Genomic DNA, 27,654 nt, shown 5'->3' with positions numbered 1-27,654 from the left:
GTGAATATAGCAGCAGTACTACTGTCAACCTTCATTTTATGGAACTAGCTCTCATAGTTACTTAACACTTTCTGTATTTCTTGTTCTATGCTTAAAAACAGAAGCTATCCAATAATATTAGAAAATAAAGTCAAAATGGTTTAAAGTTACCATCCTCTTAAATAAGCTCCTCTCATGCACAACATGAAAATAAAAGGAGTGACTCATTAAGATATGCTTAGAACTCCATTTTTATTTTAAATGTAACTGAATGATGATGTTTTATATCGTAAACTGAAGATCATCAGATTAGGGTTCTGATAGGCAGCTGTAAGTGCAAGAAGGCGGCTTACATGTATACATATTAACATGGTTACTGTTACGTGCTCAGAAGCTGTCCACTAAAGACAAAGAGCTTACCCTAGTACATAAATAGCATGGAATTGGACTTTAAACCATCAGTAAATTTAATCAATTCTCCCGTTATGCTATTTTACCAGGCCTATCACTGTTAAGTAGGAAACCATCAAATCAATTTTAAAATAACTTTGTTTTAAAGAGTCCATTTGATCTGGCTTTAATTTCCTGAAAAATGAGGTTAGGGAGAATGACTTTAGCTACAGAATCAGTGAGTACCACTACAACTACCGAGCTGAACTGCTGCTCTCACCATGCTCTGGGACAAGTACCTCCTCTGGCGCGTCACAGTAGAACAACTTTTTGATCTGAAACTAAAAATTACCTGCTTACAAATTCAGACCTCATTTACTCCAATCAGTATGACACTAAACTTATTCTGATTATTATAACAATATTTCATATAAGACTTTCTGTAACCGAAAAGCATGTTTTTCCTTTCTAGTTGGAAATTTAATAAACAAGTTGCATTCCTTACCGATCGCCCTGCCCTGAAAGAGACAGCAAGACCCTGATACAGCATGATAGTAGGGAGATGTAAGTACATACATATTTGCCAGTTTATTAAAAAGCTATCACATCATTATGCTCCAGACTACACTTTTTTTTTTATTTTTTTTAAACATCTCTCAGCCCTTAAGGTTATGACAGTAACTGAAAATATATGAATTTAACCAATGAAGCAGTGCCAATCTGAAGCTACGGCTTGCTTGGAATGATATCTTTCAAAGATGTAATGTGCTCCCAGGGGATGTTAACTCAAACCTAATTAAATTGATTTAAATGACACTTTCATGGGATAAAGTATAGATACCATGATACGGTGCAGTCTGGCTAGTTACTGATAAGAACTGCTGAGGTGAGCTCTTCAGCAACTTGCACACTTATTCACAACCCTACCCAAGAGTCTTGGCTCTTACGAAACTAGCGGCCAGTTTAAAACAAATTGCCATGTCTTAACAAGAGTTTTAGCAGGTAGTGTTTGAATTGGGATAGCTATCCCACAGATAGGTAATGTGCTCTGGCATCACACTGCACCTCAGCAGACCACAGAGCACTGAAAAGCAGCCAAACTTGCAGTTCTCTGTATGAAGCACTCAGAGGGTCACTGCTTACATCTCCTAATCCTTTCAAACACATGTGACCACGAAGATACTTTCTGCAGCAAAAGAGATGGTGAACAGCTGAAATATTAAGCATCTCTTCTTCCATGGGGTTTTTGTACTCTTCCCAAAAAAACAGCTTATTTTCAGGCAGTCCACTAATGAGAGTCAGGATTATCCTGAGGTACCAGGTTTTGTCACTCGCACATTTGAAGTCAGATCTGTTAAAGAACCAGAATCTCTCCAGTCCCTGATGGGGAAAGATGATAATTAAAAGACAATCAGCAGATTTTGTAGGGAGATCTGGCAAAAGTTATGTGCGTTTTAAGTTTAGCTTTATTTAAAAAAAGGGAATTGCTTTTATAGAGCAATGTAGATTAAAAGGGAAACAAACTGTCAAAACGGAGAGCTAAGAATTGACTTTGCTTGACATATATCGTATATTGAAGGCTTTAGATGATCTGTAATCATAAAAGTGTGCGAATTTCCAAACCAGACTATGCCAGTCTCAGAGAATTATCAACCCCCCAACCAAATGTGATTAGATTTTAGATTTAGAGTAAACACAGATGTGTTACGTTGTAGAAAGGCAAAAGCATATGTGTATAGACTTTTACTATGGGCATCAGTATGCTGGTGTCATGTTTTTTTTACCCTTCTCCCCTTATCCTAGTAAAGAATTTTATTTTTTCCTTTAGCTAACAAAAAATGGAGAGTCCTACTATTATCACACTTAATTTCAGGATTCATAATAAACATGCAAGAAACTTAGGAGAGAGAATAAAGATGGTTCACTGCTTCTATCACAAGGAGAGAAAATAGGACAGGTTATTTTTCGAACAAGAAAGGGCAATCTAAAACACTGCATGCATGTACTTTAGCATGACATTTTGTTTGAGAGGTAGTGCGCCTAAAAAACGATCTCAGAATCCAGTTAGCGCATTAAAAGGTCAGTTTAACAAAAGAAATCTTGGAATAACTTAACTCTCTAGGTATTGGAGATTTGAAGAGGTGTCAGACTGTTTTTCACATTTTTGTAATGTGTAATGCTTGTGTTGGGTAATAACTTCATCTCTTGCTTTAGCAAGGCATTAGTGGTTATATAAATGTATTCATTTTGGATTAGGAAGGCTAATAGAAATATTAATTTGTTAGCCCGGGAGGGTTTTGAACACATTTTTTAAGCATTCCAAGAAAGCAGTATGGAGACATTGGCTATTTATTTAGAACCAGCAGAAAGCCATAACAGTTGTGACACTCCGTGTTGTGAAATGTACCTGGCCCTCACAGAAGAATTTATGTCCGTGAACAGCATCTCTTGTCTCACTGCAAAGCACGCCGGCAACTTCTAGAGGCTGAATTAGGCGATCTATTAGCCTCTCGTGATCCAAAAGGAAAGTGTCCCAGTCTCCTCCTGTCTTCTTCACTCTTACCCACCTCCACAAGTCTCAGCTGAGTGCTCCTGCTGCCAGCATCACACCAGCTTTGATATTCACCAGACCTGCTCAGCCACTGGTAGAGGTCATCAGGCAGAAGACCAACTCGCCAAACCTTCCCCCTCTCCCGGGAAGCTGCAGTATCTCCTGCTGCGTTGGTGAACTGGACTGACTCGCAGGGAGGTCTAATGGGTGTTAGAGGTGGCACAAGGAAAAAACAGGACCACGTGACAAGGAAAACCACTTTTCCCCTACAAGCGAGCTATTTCATGAACTTAGATACTCTAAAGTGGAGGTTTCATTAGTTTACCGTAACAAACTAAATTAAAACTAGAGCAGTTCAAGATCTGATTCATTAGTAGATCCAGTGTCTCTGCCTGTGGGAAGACCTGGAGAGTAACAGCTTCAGCTGTCACACTGCTTGTCTGTCAGTCTTTAAGTACAATCTTTAAGAACTGATTCTACAAACTCCAGCAAGCTCTGTGAGATGCCACCAAAATAAGGTAGCAGGAAATACTAAGGACTAGTCCTAATTCTGCTTCTCCCTGAAGAGACAGGCAACTCTTTCCACTTGGGATTCAGAGCCATGAACATCTGCCTTTCTGAAAGCAGATATTAAATCCTTTCTTTCAAAAGCAGAACAGAAGTCACACTTAGGGCACTGATACTTGCTTTTTGTATCATGTGCCCTTACAAGTGCTTGCTGTGTCCTCCACTTGAAGTTAGTCCTGTTCCTGCCACTGTCTGAGGGGATTCAAACCCTCTTTTCCCCCACGCACACCTTAACCACCAGGCTGGAAGCCAGTCTGGTGTGGTGCGAGGGGAGCCTGACAATGTTTTCTCCTCTACAGCTGAGGGTGGAGCTTCTGTGTGTTCCAAAGAGAATGACTGTAGCCCGGTATTGAACACAGTTGTCAGGATGGTCTGCTTATGTATTTTAGGTATTTATTTCTGTTGCGTGTTTTGTCGAATGATAATTTTAATGCAAAATACACAGTTGTGCAAACAGGGATCAGAAATCTTTTCCTTCCAAAACTCTAGCCAAAAAGCTGTATAGTCATGTCATCTAATTATATGCATTAATGTTATAATAAAAATGCATCACTGTTAATTCAAGAAACAAATTTGAAATGGATGGAAGGAAACTATTTTGTGAGTAATATGTAATTAAACTGTAGAGTCCATCATTCTGGGAGGGGTGAATATCTGTAGTTACATGGTTTGTAATTATCCTGCCCCAGGATGTAAGTGCTGGCTGAGTCCAGAAAAAAAATTGTCCTTGTTGATTATAAGACTCTGCTGTAGATAAGGAGCATTTTGGGGAATTAAAAGAAAAATCCTTCTGTAAAGCATTGCAGGCCATTGCTAGGATTTACTACATGAAGAGAGAGACTTCCAGTATCATCTCTGTCCTTTTATCATTTACTAAATGGAGAAAAATTATTTGTTGTATACATCCTTAATTTTCATTAAACAGACAAAATATCAGACTTCCATGTGCTTCCGTGCACAACCTGCCTAATATGTGAATTACATAAAATCTGACATAATTTAAAAAGATACTTAATTTTGCAAACATCCACAGGCCTAGAGGTGAAACATTCTAAACAGTTTTAAGCAAGTTAGGTTTTTTACTTTTCTGCTCTTACAGCGTTGGCCTGCTTGTAGCACTACTTAGCCCTGTGTTCCTAAGGATGCAAAGTGCTTATCACAACAGCCTTATTTACTGCTTGCTCAGATTTATGCTTTTCTGAGTTAGTGAAAGAACAAGAAGGGCAGAAAAGGCTGAGATACCTGTGATAGTTTCTGCGTAAATTAGACAAGGTTTACAGGTATGGATAGTGTCACTTAAGTGGTACAGCTGGAAAAATCAAATAAGCTTTCAAGCATATAAGTCTTTTTTCAAATCTGAAAATGAAACAGCAACTTCCCAAGCTAAATACAGAACAACTGCTTAGAATTTGGTTAGGTATGTACCACACGGACCATCTTTAAAGAAAAGGTTAGTGGCATCCCAGGAGTACAGGGGATTTTAATCAGGGAAGAGAGAGAGTATTATGAAAATACTCGTCATCTAGGAGAAAGGAGGAGGGAGTTAAAACTCTGTAGGAAATGGTGTGAAAGTTACGTGCCAGAAAAACAGTCTTTCTATTGAGTCAGTGGTATATTGGTGTGCAGCCCATCCAGAAGCTTGTCTTAATTTTCCAGATAAACAGATACATTTAATAAAAGTTTCTGCCTAGAAACTTTGTTACATTTATGCCCTGAAACCATCAGGACTACAGCAAAATACTGCTGAAATGGAACATGCAGAAATTAGGGCAGTAATTGACATGAGTTATATGACTGCTCATGACCAAAAGAGCTTTTTGTTAATAAAACCACTATTTTCTATTTTATAGGATATTGATTTCTAACTAGGGAGATGGAGAGTTGCCCAGAGAGCTGTGGAATCTCTGTCCTTGGAGGTGTTCAAGACCTGCTGGGACAAAGCCCTAAGCAACCTGGTCCAAGGTTTCCTTCTTTGACCCTGATTTGAGCAGGAGGTGGGCTGGTCACTTCCCAAGAGCCCTTCCAGCCTCAGTGATTCAGTGTTCCTGTGTCTCATTTCAGACGTCTGATTTATGTGATTAAGATGGGTGCGCCCTCTCCCTAGATGAGCAGTCGTACGCTCCTTCCACAGGCAGATCAGGGTACCTCAGTTGGGTACTTTTCTCCATAGTGTATTCATGAAGCCCAAAACTCAGTGACTACATTTAGACAGTATTAATTCTCCCTACACTGTAACAATGCTTATGTTTTAGTAGAACTGCTTTTCACTGGGAACAGCACAATGTTCTTAGAGCAAAATTAACTCTTAAAATCAACAAACTGGAATCGGAGAAGGCCATTTTTCCTTGACATATGCACAGTGTGTTCAAGCTTGCTAAACCAAAGTAGTTAGCTGGAAGGTCCTTATTCCTTAAGTGAATTATCTTTGTTTACATAGTCTAGAACTAGCAATGCTAGTTTGAGTCTCATATTAACAACCTTAAATTTTCTCAAGTCAGAAATTCCATTTTCTCCTTAATTTTTGTTAAACCTATTTGTTGCAGCCAGAATTGCCTTTTGTTGCAGCCACAGGACTGCCCTTTTTATCCGCTTCCTTTCCATCTGTCCAAAAGGTATTTTTTTATTTGCTAAATAATTCATTGTGGGAAACTTCTTAAAATACCCTGTTAAACCCATCACAAAATATTACATACTGTGTTTCCCTCTCACCTGTGATTGTGGTTGTGATACCAAAACTTCACTAATTCTAACGTAGTGGAAAAGTCAAGTCTTTTAATAGTTCTGTTCTGTTTCAAGTCCAGCAAAAAAGGCAGTTGGGATACATGCAAAACTCTGAACTGTCTGCTGCTTTTCAGATGTGCTGCCGTTCCTCAACTTCAATATACAGAATCAAGGTGAAGTGTATGGCCACAGAACTTACATGGTTGAGTAAGCAACCACCTACTTGTACAAATGTTTCTGCAGAAATATTTTAGAAATTTGCCTTGAAATTAGCATCACTATACAACTCTCTCCTCCCTTTTCCTCCTGAGCAGCTTCAAAATAGTCTACAATAGATACTTGTATTACCTTATTTTCATCTAAATTAGAATTTGCCGTATGTTTATTTCGGTTCAGTCATCAGTTTCTTTTTTCATTATCCAGTTAAATGTAGGTATCCATAGGATAATGCACCTACAATTTTGCTGAGTACAGGAGACCTGGTGTGCTATTCTAAGCAGGAATGGTTGGTGTTGCATTTGCTAGATGAAGCAAAGTGGATGTAGTATTCAGGGCACATACAGCCATATTTTTTTTTGTCCCATAATGTGAGACAAACAATAAAGACATTTGTAGTCTGAAGATTTTTAAAAACTAAGGTATAGTTTCTTTTCTTGTCCTCTTTTAAAGACCTTTGGAGCATCTGATACAATTACTGCTCTCTGATACATTATGCCTTTGATGATAACTTTTTGAAGGTTTGTAGAAAGAATATTTTTATTCTCAGTTGTTTTAGAAGTGGAATGTTCCATATGTCACTGTACCTAACGTTTGTCTTTCTGACGTTGCGTTTGGGTATGACAGTCTTAAGTACCTGTACACAAATGGAAAAACCTCCTGAGTAACTTTAGGCTGTAGTGCTAAGGCTTTGCAGTACGACTGCTAGTATTTACTAATGCATCATGTCAGCAGTAGGTGTAGTTAGCAGAAACGTAATAGAAATAGAGTTTCTATCTATTTAAAGTGGCAATTAAGACAGACAGAAGAAAGTGCTAAAATGTGCAAAAAAATAGGGAAAATGCAAAAGTAAAGTTGTGTTTTCTGTATCAGTTTACCAGTTAGTCTATAACGTCTGAATGTAAAATTTGACTATTCTAATTCAGGTCTATTTTTCCTAAGAAAAATAGATAGAATAGGGGCTCTGGAAGACAGATACACCCTATCTTTACTTGAAACTAATTAATTGCCTTTCCCTGAAGAAATGTTGTTTTGGTTTTGTTTTGTTACTCAAATGTTGTTTTCTGTCCAAATGGATAATGTTTTACAGAATAAACTAGAATCAGGAAACTATTTTTTGCAGAATGGAATTGCTTTGCCATCAGCCATAGGAGCCGATATCTTTTTGCTTTCCTTGTCCCTGGTTCAGTCACACGCAGATGAATGGACTTGGATCCTTCTCCTACCTTGGCTGAAGCTTGTTATTCGACAGAGGGATTTTGATATGCTCCCTGAGCAGCATTACAGTGTTAACAGCACATGAGCATATTGTAATCCTCCAGTCTTTTCTCCTGAAATACTTTGACCTTAACTGTTCTACATAAAATGATGTATTTTAAACTTCAAGAAGCAGTTTAGCCATAGTCCTTGACTGAACTGGGTTTTTCTGATAAAGGAATGTACTGGCAGTTTTTATAAAAATTCATTTGTGATTTACTCTAGTATTTTTTGCTAGTATGCTTCCATCCATTTTCAGTCCTAAGGCCCATCAATTTAGAAGACTTTTTTTCTCTTGGGGAATCAAAATATTCTGTTAGCTGGGCTCAGTATTACCCTTGGTGAAAGTGCTTTTTCATTCCATATATACTGAAATTTTTAGTTCCAGAGCTGCTTCAGCATGCCATTCAGCTCATGAGTTTGTCCAAGTTACAATTTTAATAAAGAAAACTGTCAAACGTTATATACAAGGAATAGTCCCAATCCACCAAATGAAATCTAAAGGTGAGAGATCCTTTGCAATTATTTAAGCCGAAGGGAGCTTTGTGGCAGATGCAAATTAAACCAAGCTTTTCTGGGATAGTGTGAAGCTATTCACAGTTGCGTCCCAATTACATTTTATTTGAGGCTTTCCCCATAGAAAATAGTATTTTTTTCCCTTGAAATACCTGTAAGTTATAAAACTTTGTCTATCATAGTGCTTGAAAGTTTTTAAGTGAAAAAACATGTTTGGCATCTGAAATCTCTTGAGAGGAAATCAAAGCTTTTTATTGAAGCTTGTTAGTCTCTTTCTGTGTTTGAAAGTTTAATAATTTTGAAGAGAACAAAGTAAACTTGAGTTTTTCTGGATTTTTTTTTTTTCCTTAAGTGGGCAGTACCAGTAAGAAGGGAGTTCTTGTGTCATGAAATTGCTAGGTCTTTTTCCCCTAGGTTTTCAAGACATGTTTGAGAGGTGGGGAATGTAATTAAAATCTTATTCTCCCTTTGGCTGCATTTTTAATTTTGAATTCAAACCCTCACACAGCATAATAGAGCTTTGCTTTAGGGTGTTTTATACCTCTATCAAAGTGACTAAAGTAATTAGTATTTTATACATTTTGGTAAGTATTTTGTCACTGGAAGCACCAGTGCAGGTGAATGATAATGGTTTGAAGCTCAGGCAGTGACAGGACCCTAAATGAGAATGTCGCCTTTTAATCAAGAGCACTTGGAGTCTATGGTATTGAAATGCCTTACAGAGAACATAGAAAAGCCATCCATCACTTTGTGACAATCCAATCTTTTAGTGCATGAGTAAAATTTTATTCAGCCTTTCTAAGGCAGTTGGAATGTAAGATATTTTAACTCACCTCAAAACAGCAGCGTAGAAGTTCGAAAGCATAATGCACAGGTTGCTTTCTGGACAGCATATGTATCTTTATGTATTATCTTTATTTATTTGGATTGCAATTGAAACATTTTCCATGTCCTGCTTCAAACACCTCCCTCCTCCCTCTTACACACCCAACAGGCAAGATTATTTCTAAATTTTAGCCATATGTTTGGAGTTAATTTGCATAGTTGATTAACTCTTGATGCTCAGGGGGAATACTCAGCAACTTAAAGGGAAAGAACTGTTGCTTTAGGAAGGGCAGAGTTTCTAAGTCTCACATAGAAAAGTAGTTTGACACGTGACTCAGAAGTCCTCTGAGGAATGCTTAGAAGAAGCTGAAGTACGTTTAGTGACATGTACTTGGAATTATAAACTATTATTATAATAATTCAACAATCTAATTTCAAGTTTTGTGTTGTTATGTTTGTTTTTAACAACCTTCCTGCAGCTTTCTTTATAAGTGAAAGCAGCAGCAGCATCTGAGGACAATGTGGCAATTTAAACAAAAATATTTTTGTTGTTGGGCATTTGGGAGATGTACTTTTGATGTCAATGGAAGCAGAAACCTGTACCAGAAAGCTTGTCTTTTAAGATGAGTTGGCAATGATGAAACCCATTGACTTAAATGGATTTACTCCCACTTTACACTGTATGGATGACTGGCTTGCCCACCCTACTAGCTGCTTGAAATCAAGGACATTGATCTGCACTGCACGTAATACCTGTTTTCAGCTGGCTACTACTCAGTTTTTCTGTTTAGCAAATTGAGTTTTTCAGTACCCCGTGGAATAAAATTTGCTGTGAATATGCTAATCTTGCATATTTTTTTTTCCTTCCTGGCATTTAATATTTTCAAGTTGAAATATTTTTTGTCCTACCCCAAAATAAGGTAGGACCTTCTGTGAAAGGAGAACATTCCTAAAATGCTACCGTGTACCAGAGTGCTGAGAGACAAAAGGCTGGGGAAATTGTATTGGGCTTCGTTTTAGTGAGTGGAAAGGAAGAGGGAAAAAGTTATTCCTGCTGAATCCAAGAACCAGTAAAATGCAACCAGATGGTTAAGACACGTTTATGCATGTGGCTGAGTAAGTCTTTCCAGCAAACCTTTCTGTCACAGGCATGGAGAGAGTTAATCTTGTTCAAGAGAGTGCTATTTCTTCAGTCATACATTGTTATTGAATCTTCAGTGAGTTTGCTTTCAGAAATACACTATGCTAATAACATTGGTGATGAGAAATTTTTTAGCTATCATTTTAACTGGAGCTAAAGCATGTCTAATTCTGACACCTTTCTCTGTGAATTTTTCCCAGCAATGTAAAGAGCTGCCTTTTTGTCTGCCAGAGTGTACGTGTTCAAGTTTTAATGGCTCCCGTCATGTCATCATGCAAAGTTAAATGAATTAAATATTCAGAATGTGCAAGAGCCTGTGCCAGGCTTGTTATACAGTGAGAGCTAATATATTAATCAAACAGCTTAATATATGTTCCAGTATGAGCAGTATTAGTTGGGACTCTGTTAAAGAGCTGACACTCCCAAGTCTACTCCCAATTCTGAAAAGTCTGCTTGTATCATCGCTGCTGTCATCTAGTGGCATTCGTGCTCTTGTTTCCACGTGGCATTCTCACTCACTGTAATTGGTGAAAATACAGGTACTATCCATCTATTTTATAAATTACCATCTTCTTCCCTGGCTGCATGCCACAGCTTCATCAGGATGTCACAGAACTTACAGCTAAAAGCTGAGTAAGTTGCTACAAGTTGGATATTGCTGCTTTAGAAGTAACCTACTACAGGAATAATTAGACATATACCATTATTGAGGCGGAGTTCAAACAACTGTGTCAGTGAAATTAAAAATGTCATTGTGGTATTATTGTGATTATGAAAATCAGCTGCCAAAAGCAAGTAAAAATAATTTAAACTATTTATTAAACTTCACATACAAAGGTTGGAGACAAGTGGGTTCCTCAGCAAGCCAAATTGGGTGCTTGGGGCAAAGTTATCACCAAGTGTGAGGGCTTGATTTAGAACCAGTCCCCTCTTATTACTTATTTTTCACTAGTGACATACAACCCCCCTAGTCATCACTGTAAGACAAAGCCAGAGTATCAGAAATACTGAATGCAGAAGCAAAACCAAACCAAAAAACTACATATGTAATAACCTTCATCTACAATTGCTGTATTCACTATACTGTTAAAACTAACGAATGAATGATTTGCAGAAAACAAAACAGACAGAGAAAATCAATGTTTACAGTATTGTTTTTGCTCCCTTAAACTAGAAACTCCCTTTCCAGTTCTTACAGAATTTATTTATGCATTTAAGTTTTGCTTTACCAACACACTGTTTTGGTTTACCTTCTATTTTTAAACTCTGTTTTACCATGTAAAACTGTAACATCTAGTGAGAATGGCCGCTAACGATCGTAGTGTACTTTCAATGATGTGCAAATCCATTTTTTTTCTAAGCCATGTCATGCATGGTGTGCAGTGATGGGATACCAGAAATGCACAAATCTACGTCTTTGACTTTTATGTTTCATATTTTTTTATGTTTTTTATACTTCATAAAATCCTGTTAGTCTAAAAGAATGAAAAAACATTATAGAATATAATCCAAAAGTAAATAGGTAAGAAATGATATTTCAGCATATATCAGTTATTCTGTTATGCAGTTTTCATCCTTGGTGGGGGAAAAAAAAGGAATGATGATTCAGACAAGCACTTTCATAACAAGCTAATTCCACCTGGTATTTAGTCCCATCACAGACACCCATCCCAAACCCGACAATGCTGATTCTGCCTAGAAATAGCCAAAACAAAGAGTTTAGCTTCCATGGTCTACAAGTTTTGCTTGTCCTCTCCCTAAATAAAACCAGACAGATGGAGCAATCTTTGGAAATCCTGTGAAAACCAATACATCTGCGGTAGGGAATTTGGAACAGAATATGTTGAAAAAATTAATAGATCTACCAAAACCTAAGATTGAAAGTAGTATGTGAATAGGCAGCCTCCCAATGTGTGTTTTCTCCCAGTACAGACAGCATATACAGTAGGGTCCAAACTAGGCTCATTCCTGGGGTTTGGCTTTATTCAAAAGAAACCAGTGTTAAGGTAGCGAAGCTTAGCTCAGGTCTCTTCCCCAGGCTTGGCTGCTCTTACAACAAACCTCTTAGGACTCCCAAGTGTTTGCTGCAGGTCTTCACTCTTTCTCGAATTTTTGCTGTCTTCTAACTGAGTGAAGTCCTCAGCCAGCTTCCTCACTTGGTGACTGTCACCAGGTCCTAGCACATAACAGGGAGGACAGTGTCCCACCCAGCTGGGATGCACTGAATACTTGATAGATGCTCCTGTGAAAAGAAATGCAAAAAAGAAGCAGCACCCCTCACTATTGCTCCCGTCTATCCCAGGAGGGATAGAGGTTGCCAACCTGTCACACTGTGGTTGTAGTTAAAATTCAGCTAAAGCACATAAATGCAACTTTATAGATGGAATAAAATTGCACAAGTGGTCCTATAAGAAGCCTTCGACCCACTGTCTACAACTTTTAAAACGTGCCGTTCCAGTGAAGGCTGGCCTGCGCCTGGCTGAGGAGGGTACCGGGAGGAGGAGGTAACAGGAGAAGTGGCGGCAGCATGGACTTCTGTGGAGGCTAACAGCCAGACAAGAGTCGATGGGAAAGGATGAACGTAGTTGCTGATGGCCTAGCTGCAGTCTTTACTGCAGTGTTTTTATTGTTATTTAGGGTAAAACTAGCGTAAGCATGTTCAGCTGTACTGAAATCACAGCTTCATTTGCCAGTGCAGATGTACCCTGTAAATGTAAAGCCACTCCAAAGTCTGTTGTTATAATCTTCAACAGCCTATGGAGGACTACAGACTGCTTATTGACTATTCTAGCACAAATTCCCAGTAGCCCTAGTTACAGAAACCACCTTTTAAAAGACAGAATTTAGTTATGAAGTGCACATTAAAAGCTGCTTCACTGTCTCTCTCCTTGAAGTGTATCTTGAGCTCCCCATGAAGGATGTTTACATTACAGGACCAGTTAAAAAGAAGCTTTAAAGAAGATATCGAGAGTTTCAGCCCACGGTTACACTTTCTTTCTAGCCCTACTGCAAAGCATTTGGGGTTGCCCTAGGACACTGGGGGTGAGGAAGTTAGCCGAGAGACTGGCTGGGTAGAGAAAACGTGCTGGGGGCTGGTGGTGAGTTGGGCAGGAAGGGGAAGTTACCCCACGCGTGACTTCAGGTTACAGCGCACATTGAGCAGTACACGTCCCCCGGCGACAGGCGCTTCCTCGCTGCGCTCACGGGACCACCAGCACTTCGTAGGGCTACAAAGGGGATTTCAATTCATTCCTGTTTGTTTGCCCTGACACATGGCAGTGGAGAATGAACTATCTTCCGAACTAAACGACCAAGCAAAAAAGCACATTTGGGAGAGATTTGTTCAACTGATGTTAAAAGTTAAAGATTACCTTTACTGTACAGTAATTGTTCACTGAGGAATCTTCTTGCAGGCTGTAAATAATGTGTGGTACTGTCACTGTATTATTCACTTTCAGGAAACATGGCTTTTTGCAGTACCAAGGTAGATCCATATTGGTTAAAATTCATTTGGCATCTCCACCCCTGCCTTTAAAACAACTTTCAAAAAACAAACCTGAAACATTAAATGGTGTTTCTTGTGCTTTAAATCCTGGCATTTTAAAACATAGGTTGGGCAGATCTGTAGATTGTTGAGACGCTTTCAGTTTGTGGCTGAAAAAGTGCTGAGGATACCAGCTGAGACTTCTGCAGGCTGCAAGGAAAGAGCATTTCAAAGCTCTGTACTTGCCGGACGGAGTTCACTGCGCTGTGCAGTAGCACATTATTCTGGAAGCAGTGCTTCTACTCAACTCTTTAATGTTTTTCCAGAAAGAAAAGCACGTTAGCTGAGTACCTCTTTTCCATAGTACTATTGCTACTGCTAAAAATCAGAATTTCCATACAAGCAATGCTGAGTGAGGGAACTGGCATGCCTCTACCAGTGTGTCTTTATCTCAGTTCCCAGCCATTTAACTGGGATCATAGTACTCAGTGCTGTTTGCTTCCCAGTCTATCACAGGGCTCTGAAATCATGGTATCAATTGCCTGCCACTGTGGTGTGCAAGCTGCTTTACAGTCCTGCACACCAGCCTGCACCCTTCGCCTTGGAGTGGAGACCCCTGCTCTCAAACTGTCCATGACAGATCCAGAAGCTCCTGCTGGTGTTACGTCTCAGTGGGACTGCAGGATGGCTTGGGTGTCCACACGGCCCAGAAAAGCAGCAGCTGCTGCTCCGGGTCCTGCTGCCTCTGCCACTGTGCAAGGGATGCTAGCACAAACCAAGTTAACATCTGGCTCGTAACATGAGTTATCCTGACTCTTAGCAGCTCTAATACCTGAAATCCCTTAGGGAGTGGTCCGGAAAAGAAACGACGTGTAGAATTTACATTCAGGAATTGTCCTGCCACGAGCAGTTCCTTTCTTTCCTTCCCAATGCACCAGCAAGATTAGCACTGAATCCACACAGAAAAACGCACTGAAGGCAGTGAATGTAATATGTAAATGCACCCAGCTGCAGAAATTAAGGACTATATGTATAAGGAAGCTTCTTCCCCTTTACCGATAAACCATTTTTATCTGCTCTGTATCAAAATATTAGATACTGTTTCGAGATATTGTTGAAATGCTACTCAAAACCTGTTTCATAAACAACAGAATATTTAGGAGAAGATCACTGAAGGGGCAAAAGTGATAAAGCAATTAATAAAAAACTGTGGGACTGGATTTAAAACCAACCAAATGGTACCAAATAAAAGGTGAGAATGCTTTGAAGAATAACTGTGAGTGCCGATTCCTCCACTTACAGAATTTACACTGATAATGAGCAGTATCAGAGACAATTTATTAATCAAAAATAATCTTGTATCTCAAGCCTTGTCTTTCTCAAGATTGATTTTAATGTTTGCTGCTGAAATCTGAAGTGCTGCAAGCATACATGTGCAGGAATATAGTTTGAAACCTAGCAACTCATTGTATAAAGCCACTTTACTCAGGATTGCTGAAGATATTATTTTCTCTGCTCACTGCCACATAATGCACATGTTTCTGAACATCCATCTGCATTTCTTCTGTTTCTGTGACAGTCACTGCCTTTTAATGTTGTCCTCGGCAAGGGAAGAATCAAGTTTAAGCTACAGACTTCAATGCTGCTTCCACTGATGTTGTTATGGCGGTATCCCCTGTACTGTGAGCTTACAGAGGACTGACTGTTTTTGAAAATAGATCATCTCTATTCATACATTTTAATAAGACACTGGAAATGTGACTACGTTACTTGAATGCTTCTTTACACCATACTTTGAATATTTAAGGCCTCTCTTTGCTATGTTAAAAAAAGGCACTGTTGAATAACTGATGTATTTCCCCAAAGAAGAGTTCAACTTGCCTAGTTCCAAATCCTGTAATTACTTATGCATGTAGTTAAGAATACAAACACTTCCCTTGTAATCACATGGAGAAGGATATGCTGAATCATGGTCTTTGCTATATAGTCTCAGTTTCTGGAGGTACTCCCATAATTCACTAATAATAATGATCCTTTTTCTCCTACTTAAAGGAGTATTGTATCAACACAGGAGGTTTTGCAGTGCAGGTTTTCACAGGAAAACTTTTTTTTGTTCTAAGTATTATCTGTATGAAGGTAAAGTAAAGAAACATTTTAACCACCCATTCAGTAAATATTGATTTAGCTTTTAGCCAAGCTTTTTGTTCTTCAAGAAAAAAGAATCTAGGTATGAAATCCTATTGATTGAACTGCCAGACTCAATGGCAAACTTCTCATTGGCTTCAGTATGGATCAGGATTTCACGAGGAACATTTATGTACGTAGTGTGGAGACTTACAGGGCGCTCGCGAAATAAAAAACCAACATAGACTCAGCCAGGCAGAACTATCAGAAATTGTTTAGACTGCCACACAACTTTTTTAGCTTTCCAATCACACACACACCTTCTCCAACTGCTCTTCCTGCTAAATAAATAAACCGTAAAGAAAAGCCTAGAAAACACCAACTAGTACCAATGTAGATTTTGTGAGGCTTGTATAGAAAAATAAGTAAAATCTTCTTTTCCCCTTCAGTCCTCACTCAGGCATAATTGACGCCAAATATGGAGAATAAACTGATTAATCAGTTATTCTTTAGAACCTTAACAAGAAACTTTTTATAAATTTTATGTATTCCTGTTAATGCTCTAATACCAAACATTCTGAAACAAATCAAACGTACATTTCTGCTGTTCCTGGTTTCACGTGCTTTCTTGCACTTTATAGAGATGGCTTTCATTAATACTGAAATAAACCCGATGCTGTTTCTACTCAGTAGGCTTTGGCCACTCTATTCCCCTCCTCCCCTTTATGTGTCAATTGTAAATTGCTTGACAAATGTTCTGTTTCATGCTTCCCCACTGTTGGCATGCAACATCTTTAAAGGTTCAAAAGAGATAGAAGGGCTAAAAAGGCAACAGCTAGGTAATACAGCAGACGGCTCTGTCTCCGGTTAAACTTGCTGAGAGTAACACGCGGTAAGATTGTATTTTTTCTTCAGAGTGCAGGTGGAGAGGCCATGAATGAAAACAAATTTCTGAACACAGACTCCAGCACAGGATCAGTGGAAACAACTGTCAAGCCATTACCATTTAAAGATCCAAACTTCATCGTAAGTATATTATATTAACAATTTGAAATTCTAAACTCTTCAAATAAAACATTTAACTAGGATTCTATTGAACCATATTGCTAATGTAAATATTAAGAAAGCCAGCTTAACAGCCAAATAAAAGGTCGGCAATTTTTAAGAAGTTCACCTCAAGTCCATGCCACACTATGGTCCAAAGTGCACACTATATAATAGCATGCAAATGGCATTGGTCCAGAGGCAGAACTATTATATTCAATTCTGGAACAGAGTCAGAAAACCTGCTAGATTAAGGTAAGTGCAGAAGTTTTATTGCGTAGTACCTCACAAACTACCACATCTAGAGAGAAATAATTTATACCACTGTGAATGTAGGAATCCCATCTCCCAGTTTCTAGCCAAGACAGGCTGCAAAACAATTGAACTAGAAATCAGCCAGGGAGTCATTAGCAGCTGGCATTTTGCTCCTCTCCTGGTCCCTGAAACTGTAACAGACCTGTGGTGTCTGTTCTTCCAGTAATTGCTAGATTTAGAAGCAAATGCTCCGTGAGGTTTAAATTGGGGCAGAAGGTGAAGGAAGACTACAGCTAGTAATGCTGTCACTGCTGGGTTTGCTTTTACTGTCTTTTTATCTTTGCTGTGCCAGGGCCAATTCATTGGCACACTGTACAAATGCTTTCTAGACAAGCAAACTTCTCAGACTGCTGGTCCTAAGCCAGTACTTAGAAAGAAGGATTTTATCCCAGATTTCATTCTGTATGAATAAGATACAATATCCCACAGCATAAAAACTGAGTAATCAGGCGTCGCACAGCTCACTAAGCACAGGTTTGGCAGGGGGTATAAAATTAATCTCTGACTTGCGAGTTGCTCTATGCTTTGCAGACGACTTCTGTCATGAGAGGGGCATTCAAACGACTGTATACTTTGCTCATTCTAATCCTCCAGTGAGCGCCAGCGTCTTTGAGCAATGGGGCTTATTGGAAAAGCTCCGTTTGCACCAGAGGCATTCCATCCATGTAGCTTCCATATAGGATTTAAATAGCCATGAAGCCTTGTGCTGATCCTTCAGTTCTTAGAGGGACATCACCATTTCCAAAGAGGCAATACTAATGTCTGAATGCTTAAAATAATAATGAATGTACAGGGCCTTTGGCAACTGCTGCAGAAATAATAGGCAGTTATAGTAAAAACATGAAATTGTCCTCCCCGATACAGTAACTAATTTGAGACGAAAGGTATTGAGTTTTAACTAGCTTTTTGTTGGTATGAGCAGGTGGTAAAAATTTGGATGACTTTTTGCATCCTTCCAGCCTAATTTACCTTAAAAGGAAGAAAATAAATCAATTAATATCTGTGTCTCATAAATATACCCAAATTTGAACCATTAGCTCACTGCAGAGGATAGACTTAAAAGCAGAGAAGAAGGAGGAAATTACCTTTTTTCTAAACTTCCTGAATAGAATTTGCATCCCTGGCGACAGGGAAGGGGAAGACGACCTTCTGACAATTGCGTAGAGCAATGAATAGCTCCACCTGTCCTAGCTCCAGCTTTCCCTGAACTTCACAAGTGCAGAGGTAGCTTGGTTCATTTGCGCTTGGCAGTCATTGCCTTTTGATTGTAGGTATGTGAGGTGATACTCAGCCCCGTTCCTAGGAGACATAAGTTCATATAAACCCAATAGTTGCTTTTGAGAAACCAAATTACTGAAGAAAAAGGCATTATGCAGTGATTTGGGGGAGAATTCATGTAATGAATTTGAATTAGTAATGTGGTAGTACATCTATTTTCATCTTATATTCCAGCAGTCTCTATTTTCCAATGATCTCTAGATTACTAAGGTGTTACTCTCAGAGAAACATTTGCATGTGCTTTCTCTGTTGGATATCCATTGCCAAAACCCGATATATCATCATCACATGAACATCTTTTCTGAATATACCTTATGTCTACAGAAAAAAGCTTTCCCATTGAATCCTTCTTCCTATTATTCTCAGCAATTTAACAGGCTAATTTATAAACCAATCACAGCAGAACTGTGTTTGCAGAACTTTGCTGAGCTTTGATGAGACTGATGTGGCAGGTAGTAATTATTAACAGAAATAACAACAACTCCCCAGTCATAAGAACATTTTCTTTTCTGAAGTAAAGCTGTAAATCTGTGTCCTTTGATCATTTAGAAGTAGTACAGTATGTTGTGCAGCTTCTGTCTCTGGAGAGACATAAATAAATTACTCTGTAGCAGTCACATTTGATAACTGAAACTACCATTATAGTACCTGTGGCAAGCCTTCCATTAGTGTACCTTTCAAAATGCAAAATTGTCTTGGCAGCCAACATTCTCTTTATTGCTCTTTTTCTATTCTTCTGTCTTCTATCCTTTGAAAGAAAAATAAAATTTCCAGAAAGTTTCTCATAGTATTCATTACATTTTGCAAGATCAGTTGTGTTTTCTACAGTCACAGATAATTTACAAGAGCTAGAGCTGCACCTGTAATGTGCCATAAAAAGGAGAGAGAAAATTTAGCTGTGTAATCACAATTTTCGACATAACTTCATAGTAATAAGTTCTAATACGATGGGAAGTACATACAGAATTCTGTAATCTCAGGCTAAACCTCACCACATTGATTTTCTATTTCCATGTAAAAAGCAGATTTTCATTTCCTTCAGTTAATCCTAAACATAGTAGCTTTGACACAGTCCAAAAAGCTTTGTTTTTCTTGCAGCCAAGATTAAAGTGTACCATATATTAGCCTGCTGATGAAATAAGTGAGGATAACAAATGGTTCATGACAAGATGAGACGTATCAGAAAGACTATGAAATAGAATTGTCACACTCTGAAATAGTATTCTTTATTTATTTTTTCTCTAAACACCATATTTTTAATTCTAGCACTCCGGCATTGGTGGAGCAGCAGCTGGCAAGAAGAACAGAACTTGGAAGAACCTAAAACAAATTCTTGCTTCTGAAAGGGCATTGCCATGGCAACTGAATGATCCTAGCTGTAAGCTGCTTAGACACTTTGCATGTATTTATAAATAATAAAATCCACACAGATATCTTTCTTTAAAACAAACCTAAATTATTTCATCAGTGCATGCAGTAGCCTGCTTGAATAGGGTCCAGTAGTACATTTAAGACTAGTCCAATCACACTGGCCCGCCCTAAGTGGAAAGTAGGGGGAAGCAAATAATTCAGAGTATTGTGAGAAAGTTCAAATACATTTAGGGACAGAGTTTAATAAAGGAAATGTATATATCCGAACCAGGTCAGAAACTCCTTATTCCCATCAGGTTTTTGTCCCCTCTTCACTGCTGAGGAGCCTCCACCTCTGCATACACCCCAAATGTCTTCTGACAGGTGGCTGCTGCTTGATTAGCTATATCTGAACTACTTTCAAATAGATTCTGCTAAGCCATATACCTGCAGTAGCTTAGACCTCAGCCCAAGCTTCCTATCCAGCTTCTTATCCTAGATTCTTGGGAGATTTAAATCCTACGTTCTCTATTTAGTTCAGCACAGCTGAAACTACACTATTAGCAGTCCTGATTACAGCTAGCTGGCGTGCATCTACAGGAACAGAGTTACAGCAGTGGTCTTAATCTAGATACACTTCAAGTGTACTCGTAAAGTAGGATACTGTTGAACGTAGCTGGAGACAGAATGTGATCCTCAGATTTCACTTGAGCAAGTGGAGGCATCTCAGAATTGAGCATATGCATTTAGTTTTTGTCAGACTTGGTGCTTTGTCCAAAAATAGCTTGCCATTTTTTGAAGTGTTTTAGACGCAACTGTTACAGAAAAAAGCAGACTGCTGTGTGTTCCTGGCTATTGTAACTGACGATCTGCTGATGTTGCTATTTCTATTATGTTCTGTTTGCAACAATAAACCTACAGCCTTTTTTTAAGAAGGTGGGAGAAGAAATTCAGTTACATATTTAAAACCAGCTGTCTGTGGCATTAATGTCTTTTGAATTATGAGATGATGAGTTAGAAATTTGATATGCATGTAGCATTTGAACTGATCATAGCATCTGAATGAGGTGCAAGGGACATCAGGAAGGAGGAAAGAAATGAGCCAGGTACAAGATATTTTTGTAAACATCCAAAATTGGGGATTTAACTACATAAACATACCAACTGTATATTGAAAATATTTATGAATGAGAGTTGCTATCTAAAGGGCACCAAAGAACAGCAATTTCCATCATTTAATTTAAACATTCAAGACAATTTTCTAGGTCATTGACTGGGCTTAAAGTGGTACATGCTTAAAGATTTAACTGATTTAAAAGATTACTTTGCTTTTCTGGATTATAGTGTTTCAGAGCTGCAATCTTGAGTGGTCTTAACATACACCATGCATATGATAATGACTGTTCTTTGCAAATAACTGACTGCAAGGGAATTCATTAAGACTTGGAAGACACCAACACATTTCAAATAGCTCTCTTGCATTTTTCCTTTTGGGGAGGGCAGTTCTGCTTACTGAACTCTTATTTAGCAAGGTGAGCAAAATCAGGCTGTTGTTTACAGTGCTAACAGGCTAAATGTTTTCAAAGGTAATTCTGCTTCATATTTCTTTGCCTTAGTGCTGCTAGTTAAGAGAGACCTCAGAAAGTAAAGGCAGCATTTTAAGGAAGTATTGTTACCTATTTACATTTTGGGTTTGCGTTTTAAAATATATATAGCACACTGAATTTATCACTTTGTTTTTCTCTAGATTTTAATATTGATGCTCCTCCTTCCTTTAAGCCTGCCAAGAAATATTCAGACATTTCAGGACTTCCGGTAAGTTATTTTATTTTTCTCTTCATCTCACTTTCCACAATGAAATAAAGTTGGTGCATGCTTTTGTAAAAGCTGTACTTGCTGAGATTCCTGTTCAGCCTCATGCTTAATAGTTGTCCAGTGATTTAGGGCCAAACCCCAAATACTGTCACTACATCACAAAATCCTTAGGTTGTTAATAGATATCAGGACAGATTAAATACCTTGTCCTGCCAGGTGGCTCGTGTTACACCACTCTCCCAGCTGTAGAGTCTGCATTGGTCCCCATCATTTCTGATTCTTTACACTGTTACAGTGAAAGCTGGTGGCCCACAGTCTCCATGACTCCTAACTTTGCCAAGCTTTAACCACACAGACTGAAACTTTCCATGCTGAGTGTTTGCCTGAGGCTGATTTATTTCATTATATCTTTTAGAGAAAGTTTCAAAAAGATAGCTCAGCAATTTCCAAGAATGAGATTAGGCAAAATTATATTGATTGACCCAGGTTAAAAAAAAAAATAATCTTGTTATCATTACTCTCAAACTTTCCCTCAAACAGATCAGCCTGAAACAGACACTTGGCATGGACTTTTGAGAATTTCAAATACTCCCATGCTTCAGAGCTGGAACTTGGACTTTGGCAGATATATAGCCTGTGTGTCACAGATGGGCTCTTTTACATGTTGTTTTTTTTTTAAAGAAAAAAGAAAAAGAAAAGGAAAAAAAAAAACACATTTGACATAGATACAGTTTGCACATGCTCCAAAAAGTCTCAGTAGTTACAATTTGGCACCTGAATTCCCCAGAGATTCTGTTGGCACCGAACAGGAGGAAAGTCATTGAATTCTGCCCAACAAAAATTTTGTATCTGCTGCTGACACTGTTCCTATGTGACACGAATAATTTTACTTAAAACAAAACAGGTGTTAGTAACAGCATATCTTTTCACTTTTTACCTTCAGCCCCCAGTGATTTATTTTGTAGAAGCCTATGCATTTATTACAATTGAAATGAATGGGAATGTTGTATTTTGAACTAGAAAATGTGTTAAGTAATGGTTACACTAAATAACTACAATAATGACAACTTTGTAACGTTCTACAGCCTTAGACAGAATTTCTGGGTCCCTTCCCCAGTTTAATCTGCTTCTCATGCCCAGGGCACTAGCCCGCTTCACAGGGTTGATATCACCTCATAGAGATGCCTGTAAATATACACATTTGTTATGTTGACGCAGGTTAACACAGCACCTTGCATTCTGTACACTGAATTAAGTGAAAGTCCCCATTGGGGAAAAAAAAATGGGTGAGCACTTAATTGAGGACTTCCTTATAGTGGATACACAGTGCAAGGGACCAAAGAATAGCTATAGCACCAACTGTAATCCCACACATCCTACCATTTGAGTTCTTGATTTGGCAACGTATGTTTTCTTTGACTTTTTCATTTTTTAAGTAACACATTTAAATAAAGCGCCTAGGAAGTGGCATGTTTCCAGCCTGTGCCTTTGAGCATGATTTGGAAATGGAGTGGGTTGCTTGGATCAAGCCTGGTCACCCTTGGTGTTCACGAGGGAATGGGAAAGCAACATCTCCCTCGTAGATGATCTGGCAGACAGCAAATGGAAGAGACTGCTCACAAACCCAGGGAAAATAACTCCCTCCAGCCAGGCAGACTTAGAGTCTTGTACTTTTAACAGTATTGTTTTGATATAATAGCAACTTGTTTTCAGACAAGGAGCAGGGGTCAGTTGAGTAAGGAACTTTGCATAAATACCCCTACTCTGTATAAAGATGCAGTGGATGGAGGAAGGGGGGATAGGTGGACATTTGAAATAATAGTGAGCAGATTTCATGAAAATAGCAAAAAATCCATACTGGGTCACTTAATGGTGTTCATCTGTTTCCTATCCTCTCTCCTTACAGTTGCTTTGCAAGTATTAGTAGCATTCACACCAGGTGTTATTAATGTTGCAGCAACATCTCTGACCTGCAAGGTGCTTATGTGGGGCAGACAGCATAAGGGCATAAGTCCCTTTCACTGACCCATCTCCAAGGAACCAAATAATGCTTTCCAGCACTGGCCTTTGATGCATTTCAAAACTAGCCAGTCGTTGCACCTAGAGCGAGATGACGATGCAGGTTATAGATGTGAGTGAAGACCGTGTCCCTACCAGCTAAGAGTCAGTTTAGCCATAGGAAATAAGAGTCTTTCTTTCAGTTCCTCAGTTTTTCTTTACCAGCTCCTCCTTTCCATCAGTGATTTATGGACTTTAACTATTCTAGCTCAGTATAAATAGTCTCTTTTCTATATGAATCCATTCATGCTGCTTTTGTTTCCCTTTTTGTCTTTCCACTTTCTTTTTTTTTTTCTTAATTTTCCATTCTCTAATTGCATCGTGAGTCAGGTTTTCTATTTTACCTGGCCTGCAAGGTTTCTCCAGACTATGACAAAAATACTGTGTTTAAAAGAATCTTTTTTATTAAGATAACTGAGACAGCATTTCTTTTAAATTGCTAAGACAGAAATGTTTCATAAGAAGCACTAAATTTATTTCCAAGGTCACTTCCTAGTAGGAAGATATGTGGGGTAATAGAATATTTTAGAAATCTAGTATAAGAAAAATGTCTTTGTATTTTCTGTGTAAAATCTGAAAGCATTTGTGTAAGAATATATTTTGTATGGGAATGCTGGATTCCCCACAGGAAAAAAAAAAGTAAAATAAATTCCTTAGCATTACCAATTTAGGGAAATTAAATGGTCTAGCAGGTACAAAAAAAGAGAAGTGTATTAAAACAACCTCATTGGTATACCTGCAGTTATATTAAATGCCACAAGTAAATTCTGCTTATCCTCTTCTCTTTCTGTGTGTAACACAAATGGAATTAAATTTACCAATGGTCTAAGCAGAGCGGCCAATTTATATTTGTAAGGCAGCCTAAAATTCAAAAGCTATTATCTACTATATTGACACTGCAAAATAAAACTTTCTTTGCAAACTTGCAAGATGAGTATTTAGATATTTTAATATGCAAAACAAAGTAATTTATTGTAAAGCAGATTAAGAAAACCCCAAACCTTCAAATGTTTATATTTCTCTTCCTTTTCTGAAAGTGGATCAGCCTTGTTACTATAGAAACAGATTGAGATAACTAATCTATTGTATTTAAAGAGCATGTATCTGTAGCCTTTGACTTGGTTTCTAAACATGACAAAGTTTTTTCTTTGCAAAGTCACCTTACTTCACTTTTCTATTCTGTTTTAATTATTGCTGAAGTAGAGGTAAAGTTTGGTTTCAGACTGAAGTCATGGCATAAATGGCTAGTTGCCACGCACTAGCGTGTGCAAACAGTACAGCCCAATACAAAGTATCAGAACGGTGAAGAACTGCCATAATATTTTTAACCTAGACTGGTGCGCAACACAGATTGCTGATACTGCGTGGCTAGTTTATTACAGAATCATGCACATTTGAAAAGCAGTCTACTCTGTTAGCTTTTTCTTAGATACATGAGGCCAGATTTAAAGTGTGAAATAAAAATAAATTTATACCTGCTGTAGCCATGAAGTTACCACCAGGGATAATTTACTCCTAATGTCCTAACTTTGCCATTTGTTTGAAAATGAATTGATGGTTTGACTGTTAGCTGACTGCATTTAATTAACCTTGTAGCATTTCTTTCTAAAGAAACAAGCTACAAATAACACTTAATTTTCTGCTAAGTCTTATCAGGCCAGACGATTAACTGGATTGTTACCACGGTCAACAGATCCTTTCCAACATAAAAATGGCAGAGGCCTCTGCACTTCAACAGTATGGATGGGGGGGATGCTCCAGCTCTTCCTAGCCTTTTCTGTTTTAGTAGCAATGTCTTAAGGGATCTCAGCTGCCTGTGCCTTGCAGCCTGCCACCAACTCCTGTTAAAGAAAGGTGCAGAAGACACTTTCAGAGCCTTGGCAGGCACCTGGTAATTCAATGCTGGTTGTCCTGGAGGCTGAAGGTGGAGAGGCAATACCCTGAAGCCTGCCTTCTTCCAGCCCAGCCTCCTGCGCTGCCCCCAAGCTCATCAGAGCTCAAGGTTTCTGTGGCAACAGGGAAGGGGAGAGGATGGGAGGAAACTGGCACCGCTCCCAGGCACCCAGGGTCCAAATATAGCAGGGGATACAAGCGTAGCCCAGGGTTAGCTGGCCAGGCTGCTATCCTGAAAGCAGGCGTCTGTAGGAAAGCACAACGCCAAGTTCAAATTTCTTATCAGTTCAGTCACAGAACCATAAGCTGAGACACCCTTGCTTTAACAACCACTTTAAAGTAAATTAAAAGCTAAGTTGTATGCAGGAAGAGAAAATCAGTCCAAAGCTATCAGAGCACCCATAATTCAGCCTCTTTGTGGGTAATTTATTGGCAGCAGCCTGACTCTTTGGAGAGCTGCCGTGTGAGAGACTGCACAAGGCACAGAGTTGCTAGGGTGAGTTTAGAGAGTTGAGGAATTTCTTTGCACTGTGTTTTGTATGAAACTATTTCAGCCCTCTGTTATGTTTAATGCATTTCTAATGTGATTTTTATAGGGGTCTGTTAACTTCTCCTAAGTTCTGACACAAGGAGAAAGAAAAAAGTACAAGCTTCTGGTCACATGGTAGAGCAGCAGTGCTGTTACTGGGAAAAGAAATTTGCTGTTTTGTGGTCCTGTAATTAGACAGCTTTTTTAGCATTCTTTTTCGAGATGTTCTTTGAATAGTGTCTCTGCCATTGTTTCTTTTTCAGGCAAATTACACAGATCCCCAGAGCAAGCTGAGATTTAGTACTATTGAAGAATTTGCCTATATTCGGATGCTCCCTTCAGATGTGGTTACAGGATACCTGGCTCTAAGGAAAGCAACCAGTATTGTTTCCTGAAGAGACCAAATACTGTTGTATATTGCTTGTGAACAGCTCTAATTTTGAGAATCATGATGGAAACTGACTGCGGGACTGAGGTTCCTTAAAACTATCCATGGATATTTACATCTGGAAGTAGTTGATGATACATGGATTTGCAGAACATATGGATTTAATTTTGATAAATGCTGATATTTGTTAGTTTGCCAATTTGTAAGCAATTTGGTTTGGTGAACAGAATAACTTAGACCTTAAGGATACGTATCTGCACCATAATGTCTGAGTTATATTGATTTCTGTAGAGGCAGGATTTCATCTCCACCCTGTATAGTTTATGTACTGCTCTGGCTCAGAAGAAACAGTCATTTGATTTAAGGAAAAGGTACCAAGATATCCCAACTTCTCAACCTGCCTTGCCAGATGCACTTGCCACTTGGCTATGAAGAATTTTGTCCTATCTGTAAAATGAAGCTAAAATACCTAGCAAGTGCCGCTATTGTGATGACTGTTTAAGGTACTGAGCACTGTGGAAATGAACAGCTTAACACAAATATTTGCATTGAAGAACTGTCAGCATAAATAAAGTTGGGCTCAAACTTGTTTTTAAAATATCCTAATGAATATGCATAACAGGATCAAATCAAATCACCAGGTAACTCTTAATCCTGACACTTTGTAGTTTTTGAGTGCTTCATTTGACAACCTGACTATTCTTCTACCTTTCCTAGTTAGTACTAATTAGTACAAAAGAGTACTAATTTCCCAGACTTTTTAAAAATGATGCTAAAAAAGGCAGGAATTCCACAGTTCAGTGATGTTCTGACACCCAGATGGTCTTCAGCAAGGTGAGACCTCCTATGTCAGGACACTGACCTTTGCACCATGAGGTACCAGAAGAATAACCTATAGCAACTGAACGTTGTCACCCTTTAGAGGAAGGAGACTGAAAGAGAGTTTCGGCTCTTTCTGGGGAGGGCTGACGAGTACGTGCCAACATAATTTCCTGAAACTAAGGCTAGGGGCAAGGGGGCAGAGGGTTTTCTGCCCATTCTTTCTTTCTATCCCTCTGTCTTATGACAAGCTGCTGATTTGTTGTCTTCTTGCTTCTGCATCTTTGTCCCAGCCTTAGACTCTTGTCAAGTTTTAGTCTGGACTCCAAGTTCAGGCTCAGCCATTCCTAGCCTCCAACCACGTGGCCTTCATGCCCATACTCCACCAATTGCC

The 27,654-nt window shown here is 38.7% G+C and overlaps 1 protein-coding gene across 1 annotated transcript in view; it reads left to right on the top strand.

Moving 5' to 3' along the window:
- The window catches only part of INO80C (INO80 complex subunit C), a 31,601-nt gene extending 4,570 nt beyond the window's left edge, over positions 1 to 27,031 (top strand). Inside the window, exons 2-5 of the mRNA XM_087759633.1 lie at positions 16,687 to 16,797; positions 19,675 to 19,786; positions 21,506 to 21,573; positions 26,317 to 27,031. Coding sequence (XP_087615759.1) covers positions 16,687 to 16,797; positions 19,675 to 19,786; positions 21,506 to 21,573; positions 26,317 to 26,448 — 423 coding nt within the window. The 3' untranslated portion in view covers positions 26,449 to 27,031. The remainder of the gene's footprint in view (positions 1 to 16,686; positions 16,798 to 19,674; positions 19,787 to 21,505; positions 21,574 to 26,316) is intronic.
- The last annotated feature ends 623 nt before the right edge of the window (positions 27,032 to 27,654 follow it).

This window comes from Nipponia nippon, unplaced genomic scaffold, assembly GCF_047370975.1.
Source record: "Nipponia nippon isolate SJK-2023a ecotype South Korea unplaced genomic scaffold, ASM4737097v1 scaffold_1, whole genome shotgun sequence".
NCBI lineage: Eukaryota > Metazoa > Chordata > Aves > Pelecaniformes > Threskiornithidae > Nipponia > Nipponia nippon.
This window is presented reverse-complemented; position numbering and strand designations above follow the sequence as displayed.